Source organism: Melospiza georgiana, chromosome 8, assembly GCF_028018845.1.
Source record: "Melospiza georgiana isolate bMelGeo1 chromosome 8, bMelGeo1.pri, whole genome shotgun sequence".
Taxonomy (NCBI): domain Eukaryota; kingdom Metazoa; phylum Chordata; class Aves; order Passeriformes; family Passerellidae; genus Melospiza; species Melospiza georgiana.
Window position 1 is genome coordinate 4,256,693 of NC_080437.1, and position 10,019 is coordinate 4,266,711.

The 10,019-nt window shown below is 49.6% G+C and overlaps 1 protein-coding gene across 10 annotated transcripts in view; it reads right to left on the bottom strand.

The window, feature by feature from the left end:
- Positions 1–9,582, bottom strand: part of P4HA1 (prolyl 4-hydroxylase subunit alpha 1) — a 29,536-nt gene extending 19,954 nt beyond the window's left edge. For 9 of the 10 annotated variants that reach the window (XM_058028831.1, XM_058028829.1, XM_058028827.1 and 6 more), the window contains exons 1-5: positions 9,500–9,582; positions 3,744–3,860; positions 2,829–2,925; positions 896–1,047; positions 66–203 (exon numbers count right to left, since the gene is read on the bottom strand). In XM_058028831.1, coding sequence (XP_057884814.1) covers positions 66–203; positions 896–1,047; positions 2,829–2,925; positions 3,744–3,831 — 475 coding nt within the window. In that variant the 5' untranslated portion in view covers positions 3,832–3,860; positions 9,500–9,582. Of the gene's footprint in view, positions 1–65; positions 204–895; positions 1,048–2,828; positions 2,926–3,743; positions 3,861–9,499 lie in introns of those variants that run through there. The other variant, XM_058028836.1, reaches the window with a different exon arrangement.
- Positions 9,583–10,019: the final 437 nt, after the last annotated feature.

The following is a 10,019-nucleotide window of genomic DNA, read 5'->3' on the forward strand; positions in this document are numbered from 1 at the left end:
CAGAGCAAACAATTTGCAATCAGGACATTTAGGAAATGCAAACAACAGCCATGGATGGTTCTCACCTGGCAGGTTTCCCCTGGACAGGGTGTCTGTGTCCAGGTTGTAGGTGTCCTGCAGCCTCAGGAGGGCCTTGGCTGCCCCAGTCTGATCCTCATCGTTTGGGAAGAACTGCCTCTGGATGGTCATGTTGGAGATGAAGCCTGGGAAAGGCAGGGAAACACTGCTCAACTCTGTCCTGGGAATTGGGTGAGCTCCCTGCCTCAGAGAAAGCCAAAATCCACCTTCCCACAAGCCTGACCTGAACTCACAGCACAGGCTGCACAGTTTGCATTTGGTCTGGGGTTTTTAAAAGAAAGTAAAGGAAAAATCAAAAATAAACACTTATTTTTTTTTTTTACCCCAGCCCTTCAGAAGGGCTTGAGACACACTGGTGCAGATTTCTGGCTGGCAGGTGCAGAGCCTTTTCCATGGCCATATTCAGCCCCTCTCACAGCAACAGGGAAGCTGAGTGTGCTGAATCCTCACCACAGACTAAGCCTTTTCTTTTTGAAAGCTCTGCTTTCTTATAATTCCTACTGCAAACCTCCATCTGGTATTAATTAGCTGTTGAGACAGTCTCACAGGTCCATTATAACCACCCTGGCTTCCTTTGCTAATGTCTTTCACAGTCAACTATTTCATGTCCTGCTCCTTGCTAAAGAGCTCCCACTCTTGCTGAAGAAAAGAGGCAGCAATTAAGTGTTTACTACAGTAATTCAGATTAGTTCCACAAATGCTCAGTCTCAAAAGCAGATTTGCAAATCTAATCCAAGCCCTGACATGTGAAAGGCAGCAGGCAAGCACCTGCAGTGAGGCTGTGATGCTGGATTTTGCTGCAGGCACACACACTCACCATCTGACATGTCCTTGAGCACCAGGCTCTCCAGCTCACCCCACTCTGTGTTGAGCCTTTTCATCAACTTGAATGCATTCACAGGATGGCCCAAAAACCCCTCTGGGTCTTTTGTGGCAGTAGCTGTCAGCTGATCCAACTTCTCTGCCCATCTAGAATGAAAATATTCATTAAAGTCTCACAGAGGTCTGGTGCTGTGCTAGAGAACTGATTGCAAACTACTCAAATGTCTTCACTAATAAAAAAGCCAACCAAAATTGCAAGCTTTTGCATTATCTATATTTGGAGCTCTTCTAAAAGGAACAAGAAGGACTACTTCCTTTTCCTTTATTAAATCTTCTTCCTCAGCTGCAGCCCAAGTCTTGTGCTGCTCCTGCAGCCCTTGTTGGAACCCTGCTGGAGGAACTCCTTCCTACAAGCCCCAAAAACACAGTGCCAGCACTTCCATTATCAGCTGCCACGCAAGACTAATCAAAAACGAAGCTTTACCCACATTTTCAATCTTTCAATCACCCCCTTTTTCCCCCAAGGCTTACAAAAAGGCAGTTCAATGCTTGGCTCAAATTATTTTAGGTTTAGATACACACTTACATCTGTGAGGCACCCCTTGCCTCTCGCCACAAAGCTCCTTTCCATGCTGAAAGCTTGGATGAAGCAACATCAAGAGGTCTCACACACCCAAATGAGGAGCCCAGACCCAGCTTCTGGTGCTGCAGCTCCAACTCAAACTTTTCTAAGTACCACAAGGCATTCACAACCCCAAGGTGCCCCAAAACAAGCACAGCTTTCAAGAGAAGGGGAAGGGGAAGGATGAAGAGGTGCCGGAACACCCTGCAATCAGGGTAAGATGATGTTGAGGAGCCCCACCCCACAGAGAATCCCAAAGTCCAGCAAGAAAGCAAACCCAGAATGTGCAGCCTGGAGGGAGCTGCGCTCACCAGCTGGAGCGGCTCTTGCTCCAGGATCTGGTTTGGCCGGGTGGAAGCTGCAGGCTGTGCCTGGGGCAGGAAGGGGCTCACAGCTGCCAGAGGTGCTCTGGCTGCATCTCCCCACTGTCCCTGACTGTTCTCCTGCACTCTGACAGCCCCTGGGGGGTTTCCAGCAGCCACACCAGTGAGGGCTCCCTCCAAACCAGAGGAGCTGCTGGGGACCAGCTCCAGCTCGGAGCAAGCCCAAGACTGAAGGAACCAACTTCACCCTGTGCCTTCACACAGCTCAGGGTCAAACCCTCCCTGCATTTCCCACTGCAGGAGCAGCTCTCAGCGTCCTCCAGGTGCCAACAAACAACGCTGTAATTTTCCCCCCAGGTTTTTTAAAAGCTCTGTGACAGTTATTTAAACTCTCCTGACCTCCCTGGGAGCACCTCTGATAAAATGGAAACAGCTGCAACGTTGCTGCAATAGGCTGTGCTTACACACTCTGGGATGCCCAACTGGCACAATCCCTTGTTAATTTGTAGCTGTAAAGAATCTCCTTGTAACATTCCAAACCTGGCAGCAATTCCAAGCCTGTGTTTCAAGTGACAAAGAAGGATCTTTCTTCCTGGGTGGTGGAACACCAGAAAGTAACACACAAGGGCTAAGATAAAAACCTCCTCCATCTAGAACTGTTTCAACACCCTCAAGACAGACTTATGCATATTTGTGAAAGCAAGGAAAGCATCCTGTTCAGTGATAAAATATGTTTATTTCTAGCTGTGATAAAATCTGACACATTGGGCTCTGTTCCTCACATGGTCAGGTCTTTTCTTATTTATGCACCAAGCAGTGCTGAAAGGGAACAACTGAAAAACAAACACCCAAGCACAACCTGCTACTTTAAGCTTTGCCCCAGAGAAAAAATTCCACAAATTTAATCAGCCTTAAGGAAGCACTTTTTGCATAAGGGTGGACTCAAATGATTGACCATTAGCATTGTGACACCAGCTGCTTACTTTTTGATCTGCTCCAGCTTGCTTTCCTCTGCCTTAATGTAATCTTTGAGTGACACAACCAGATCCTTTTCTGTATTAATTAAGTCTGTCATATGACCTAGAAAAAAATGAGTGTGATGAGTCAAGGAGAAACACAAAATCCTGAGAATTAAAGGCATTTTTCTCTTTTCTACTTCCCCAAAAGTCCTTCTGCATTTGCTTAAACAACCCTGAAGGAGTATCTGAGTAAGGCCTTTTTTTTTTTTTTTTGAAGGAGAAAATCTCCTGCTGGACCAAGCTTGTTGCCATGGAAATTAATGTAATACTGCATATTTATTATTAGAACTAATTTAGGATTCATTTGGAAAAGGAAATAGTTTGCCACAGAGTAATCTTTCATCCAAGCATACATAATGTAGAGCAAATAAAGAGAAAGCTACAGATATACACAAAGCCTTTGTGTTTGATACACACCACTAATCCAGGGCTTTATTTTTAAGGTTATATCCATGACTTCAAGGGGTCCCTGGCATTAATTAGTAATTGCTTCACCTCCTGCAAGCAGGCAGCTGAAGTGGTTCAGCACAAAAGGGTGCAGTGCCCAGCAGAAGGCAAGGGTGAGGCCAGACATGCAGCACCATTATGAGCCCTTGGCAGCTCACCACCTCCTTCCACATGTGTGCAGCACCAAAATTCTGCTTCAATTCCAATACCCTTAGGAATAAATAGAGACTACAAAGCCTTGCCTGGCTCATTAGACCACCCTGGGCTGTCTTAAAGCCTGTTTTTCCCCAAAGAAAAGCCAATAACATGGTAAGAACTAGAAAATGGGTTTAGTTCTGTACCAATTAAGGCCTTGGATGATTACACATCCTTGCAGAATGAACTTTGAGGGGTCTCAAGAAACTCTTTTGGCGACACCAAAGCAGTTCTCACCAATGGAAGTGAAGAAGTCCGTGTGGGCACAAGAGAAAGGCAGCAGAAATCCCAGGGCTAGGGCACACCAAACCTTCTTGAATGCCATTGCTCAACAGCTCTCACCTCACCACACACCTGTGAGAGAAATACAAACAGGTGAAAAGCCCTGCTCACCAGAGAGAGGAATGCACCTTCAGAAGGTGCAGCAGAACCCTGACAACCTGAGCAGCTCCCACACACTGACTACTCCTGCTGACTTTTATACCTGAGGAAAAACAGCTCAGGGACAAGGCATTCACCAGCACTCTTCTTTTTGGCATCTAAGTCATGCTGCAGGCAGAGCTGCTTTGCAAAAAAGCACTGAAAGAAACCATCAAGCACTGAAAAAAGCCCACAACTCCAATTTAAAATAGTCATTATCAAGTTCATCCACTCAATGGGAAAAAAACAGTAAGTTTCCTTTTTTCAGTCAGAAAGATGCCAGTGGAGCAGGTCTGAATGAAAACCCACATGAGCAGTCCAGAGAGGGAGTTCTGTGCACGCTCCTGCTGCCTCTGTGGAGCCAAGCTCCACACCTGACACAAAAGGCAGCTCTGTCTGTCCCTGGATCCTGGCTGAGCACCCACAGGCAGTGCTTTCTGCAGGGCCAGCTGCCAAGCTCAAGCCTTTCAGGATCCTGATCCTTTCAGCAGCCCAGCATTGCCTGGCTCCTGCATACTTTAGGAGTAATTATGCTGTCGTGGAATTCACAAGGTTTGCTTTTTTTCCCCCAAAACAAAAGCTTAAACTTTCACATATTGTAGTTGGTCAGAAAAAAAAAAAAAAAAAAAAAGAGCTCCAGTGCATGGACAAAATTGATTTACAGCTCTTCCTACAGCACAACTAATGAAGAAAAATAAACAAAGAAAAAAAGCAACAAGTTCAGCTCCAAGGTAGTTTAGCCTATTTAGGGAAGAAAGCAGCATAACCTTAATCAAGCAAAAAACATAGACCCAAGTGTGGTATTCACACACAAAAAAAGTGCAAACATAACCAGGGAAGTTCAAAACATACATCCAAATAAAAAACAGCACAGATGGTGGTACTAATGGGAACAAATCCCTGGCGCTGGATTGCAGGATCTCTCTCACACTGCACCTGAGGTCAGGGGCAGCTCCCTCCTCCCCTCCCACCCTCAGCACTGCAGAAGGGAGGCACTGGGGTTTGGGTCTCCTCAGGGGCCTGCCTGCCTGCCTGCCTGGGGACAGGAGCAGCACAGCTCCACTGGCACCAAGAGCAACAGCAGGAAACGCACACGAACCCAGAAAAGCAGCACAGCCTCCAGCTCTTGTAAACCACCCAAAATCTGCCTGACCACAGCTGAAGGGCCGATGCATTCTGGCACATTACAACTCTCCTTCTGCCAGTGAAAGTGAGAATTTGGACAGAGAAGCCTCCTGGAGTGCCTCTTTCCCCCTTCACCAATGCTCTAAAGCAGCCCTGCTGTCCCCAGCAGCCTTCCTCACCTCCTCCTCCCCACAGGCAGCCATCAGGCTGTTTCAAACATACCTAACAAAAACCCACTGATGTCCACCTCCCATTCTTACTGAAAATACCCCTCAGCTCCTGTTTAACCCTACAGAAAGCCAAGTGCCTACTGCTCATTCAGCACTGGAGCCAACACATCTGTGAATCGGTGACAAAGCACAAACAGCTTTACTACATCGTAAATATTTGCCAATTTTATCAGCACTGGGAATGCACTGAGCTATTTGTTTACTGCACTCAGTGAAACACAAGAGAAGCTTCAGAAAATTTCTTTTCTTGCTATGTTAATCAGGATGAAACTTTTTAAAACCACAAAGAAAAACCAATAAACAGAATCACCAAAAAGGTGAAGAAAACAATGTTTCCTCTCCACCTACTCTCTTAGTGACAGCGTTCCATCTTGGTTTTCCTCTTCTCCCGCTGCCTTCGGAGCCTGCTCCAGCACCAGGCTCCTGCAAACACTGTTGCAACCTTTATTCCCACCTCCTTATCTCCACAGGCACACAGCAGGAGCAACTGGCAACAGCCATAAAATCCAACGAGTGCAATTCCAAGGGGGTACAAACACAAAGTTTCTCACATTTAGGCACTACAAGAGGTTGCCCAGAGGAATTGGATCTCCCATTCTTGGAAGAATTTCAGAAGGAGCAGAGCTTTCCAACCACTACAGCAGGACCAGCCACGGGTTCCCAAATCAAAGAAAACACAGCTCAGTTCGTATAGACACTGGAAATCTCCCAGACTCACAGGCTGCCAAGTAAGTAGGCTTTAATTTCTTCCCATTGGTGACATGAAGTAAAACAAGATGAAAATCCTCTCTCCATTACTCCTGTCAGTCTCACCCTCCTCCTCAGCCATGTCCCACAAAAATGGCAATTGAGCATCTCGGGGAGGAGGAGATCTCTGCCCACACAGGGAAGTGGGAGTGCAGCTGACAGCTCCAACACGGGAGCTCCCTGCCTCCCCTGGGAACTGACTGAGCTCTGAAACAGCAAAACTCCAGCAGGGGAATGGGAACAGCAAAGATACAAACACATGGATTGAAGGGAAACAAAGCAGCAAGCAGAGCAGTGGCACTGCCAAGAGCAGCACATTCTCTGAGCACTCAACAAATTTCAACACCACCATTTCAACTGATGTAACTTCAAGGGGGTATTTCTGGGGACTTCCCAAAGTTCAGCTCTGCTTTACAAGTAGAAAGGTGCAAGCAAAGACAGCTGCAGAGTGACACATGACACAGCCTCATCACAGTCAGGTCCCACTGCTCAGAGACCAAAGACTGAAGATGCTCTTAGCCAATGTCCTCACTGCCAGCTCCAAGCTCCCAGGTGCTCACCAGGACTGAGAAAACAGGATCAAAAATGGAAACTGAGGGGCTACTTCAACATGGAATGGCTCTAACTCAGTTCCAGACCAGCTTCTTTATTTAGGTAAGGAGTAACTGGCCTGCTCAAGATGAAGTCCACTGCAGGGCCAGGAGACAAAACTCTATCACCAAGATCCTCAACTTTTGATTAAAAGGTGGGTCCATTCTCACAATCCTTACTGGACCCCACTGTATGTAAAGATAATAATAAAACCCTTTGACCAGTTAAGCTGAGCTTAGGAGAAGATGGAACCAGAAGTGATAGCTGCTCACTGCCCTAAACCTCTCCTGTCTCAAGGACAACCCAAGTTACAGCCTCATGACACAATGCGACCAAAAATACTACTGAAAAGGAAAGAACTTTCCCAAAATAAGTACTAAGAACATTTAGCTGCCATCATTGCTTAAAGGTCTCACAGGACAGAAGCACCAGAATCCAGTTCCCAAGTCCTCTAGCATGCTCAAAGACTGTTTTAAAATGAAGATCCAAGCAGAGAGAGAAAGATTTTCTACAATTGCTGCTACCAAAAGAACAGGGTGCACTTTAGGCATCTTTTAATGACAAAGTTACAATATTTTATATAAATGAAAAACATAATAAGAGATGGGAATAAATTTCAAAGTCAAGGAGGGTGTTCTACCTATCATTTACTTCATTCATGGCTGAATACAGGGCAGTTGTGTTTGTACAGAGATTTATACACAGGGAACTGAAGTGAGTTTTGCCTTGGTTTCCTCCAGAGTAAGGTGGAATGGACACAGCCCTCAGAGCCCACCTGCTTGAAGTTTCCAGGCCAAGACAAGGAACACTGGGGATGGAATAGAGCAATTATTTTATTAGACACACCAGGCAGGAGGCTATCCTTGTGCTCAAGGATTAGGTGAGCAAATACACAGATATCCAGGAAATATTGGAAAAATATGTTTTCAGGTATTAAAGTGATTGAGGGACCTGGGGGTGCTCAGCCTGGAGAAAAGGAGACTCAGGGGTGCCCTCATCACTCTGTACAGCTCCTGAAAGGAGGCTGTGCTCAGCTGGGGCTGGGCTCTTTCTCCAGGCAGCAGTGACAGAACCAGAGGACACAGCCTTAACCTGCACCATGGGAAATATAGGTTGGATATTAGGAAGAAGTTTTTTTTACATAAAGAGTGATAAAGCCCTGGAATGCCCTGCCTGGGGAGGTGGTGGAGTCACCATCCCTGGGGGTGTTTAACAAAGCCTGGATGTGGCACTGGGTGCCAGGGTTTAGTTGGGGTGTTGGGGCTGGGTTGGACTCGATGATCTTGGAGGTCTCTTCTAACCTGGCGATTCTGTAAATTCAGTGAATTCTAAAGAAAGCAGGACAAAGCCAATGCTCACTTGCATTCTTCCACTGAGTATACTCTTTAAAAAAAAAAAGATTTCCTTATCTGTATCATCCTCAGCATGAAGGCATGGCTTTCCTGCTATAAACCTCTGCTTATCCTCACTCCTTCCAAAGTGGAACTCACCACCTGTCATTTCAGTTTGCCAAACTGCAGTGAGCACTTTGCAATCTATGTGCAAGGCCCAAAAAAATCACAGCTTTAAAGGCCATATTTTAAAGCCATTCATTATGGGTCAGCATTTAAATCTGCACAGGTCAGAGAGCTGGCTCAGGGAAGAAAACAAAGGGAAAGAAAGTTAATGAGTACTGGTTGTGTCAGCACATACTTCAGAAGCAGTCTAGGGTGCTCCAGGTCAAATCAGTTTGGTCCAAGGCATTAAAAGGAATCCAGCAAAGGTCCGAGGTGCAGGGCAGTGGGACAGGGAACATCCCTGTCCCCAAAGGCCAGCCTCTGCTTCCCAGACAAGCCGGGAACTCATTACCTTTACTCTCCGCCCCTTGCAGAGCACCGTCTGCAGCCCGAGCCAACAGCCCCTGGCGCTGTGGGGAGCTGCATTGATTCACTCGTGTAACCAAGTAAATAAATGCCTTTCATTCACTAAAACCTCGAGCGCTGAAGCTGAACCTTTACTTCTAAGTAAGTGAACACTACAGCACTCTGCATTTGCCTCTTACTGAAGCCGGCAGGAAAAAAGACGTGAAACTGAACACTGGGCAATCCTGAAGGATCTTCCCTATGGAAGTAGCCAGCTCTTCAGGCAAACTGGAAGATTTAGTCTAAGTACGTGTAACATTTTTATTATATTATTTTCATTAGATATAAAATTTATATTTTTATATATTTTATTATATTCTTCAGCATACTGAAGGCTCCAGAGTTTCCTCTGATAGTCAGGCTGGAGCCTATCAAAACGGAACGGTATCGCTTACTACAAAGGCAGATGCAAAATTCCACGTAGAGCAGCTGACCGAGCCCAACCCAAAGCAGCGGCGAGGGAAAGCAAGGCAAACCGCGTTCCCCAGGGCGCAATCCCCGCGCTCAGCTCACGCCGAGTAACTTTCCATCGCTGCCAGCCCCGAGCCGTGCGCTCGCAGCTCCCGCGGCCGCACGGGCAAGGCGCTGCAGCTGCGGGGCCACCGAGCAGGGCGGGAGCCCACCTGCGGCACTGGACCCGACCCGGCCGAGGGGACAACTCCCAGCTCCTGGAGGAGGAGAGGGAGAGGGAGGCGGCGGCTGTTTAGTCTGCCAGCCGCGGGGAAGCCGGCGCGCCGGCGCCCTCCCGCCCCCCTCCGGAGGCTGCCGGCTCCCGTTACGTAAGGGCCGGGAACCTCGGCGGGCAGCTCCGGGACACCGGCCCCTGGCCGCGGGGAAGGCGGGGGGCGGCGGAGCGCTGCCACGTATCGCCCCCACCCCCCGCCGCCCGCGCGGCAGCCGCCCAGCCCCGCGGGTCCCTCCCCCCGACCCACCCATCGGGCACCCTCACGGCCGGCGGGACGGGGCGGCCGGGCCTCACCGGAGCACGGGGGGCGGCGGGGCGGGGTCAGCACAGGAGCTCCGCGATCTGCCCGGGGGCTTCACCCACTGAGCCCGCCCGGCCCCGCCGCGCCTCTTATAGCCGCGCCGGGTCACGCCCCCTCAGGCCACGCCCCCCGGGCGGCGCGGCCCGCGCGCTACGTGAGTCCGGTCACAGCGGCGGGCGTCGCACTGCGCATGCGCCGCCAGTGCCTCCGCGTCTCCACGTGGGTCCCCCCGGTCCGGGGACACCGTGCACGTGGGACCGGCCCAGGACCGCCACCGGCCCGGGGACACCGCGCACGTGGGACCGGCCCACGACCGCCACCGGCCCGGGGACACCGCGCACGTGGGACCGGCCCGGTACCGCCACCGGCCCGGGGACACCGCGCACGTGGGACCGGCCCACGACCGCCACCGGCCCGGGGACACCGCGCACGTGGGACCGGCCCAGGACCGCCACCGGCCCGGGGACACCGCGCACGTGGGACCGACCCGGTACCGCCACCGGCCCGGGTGCT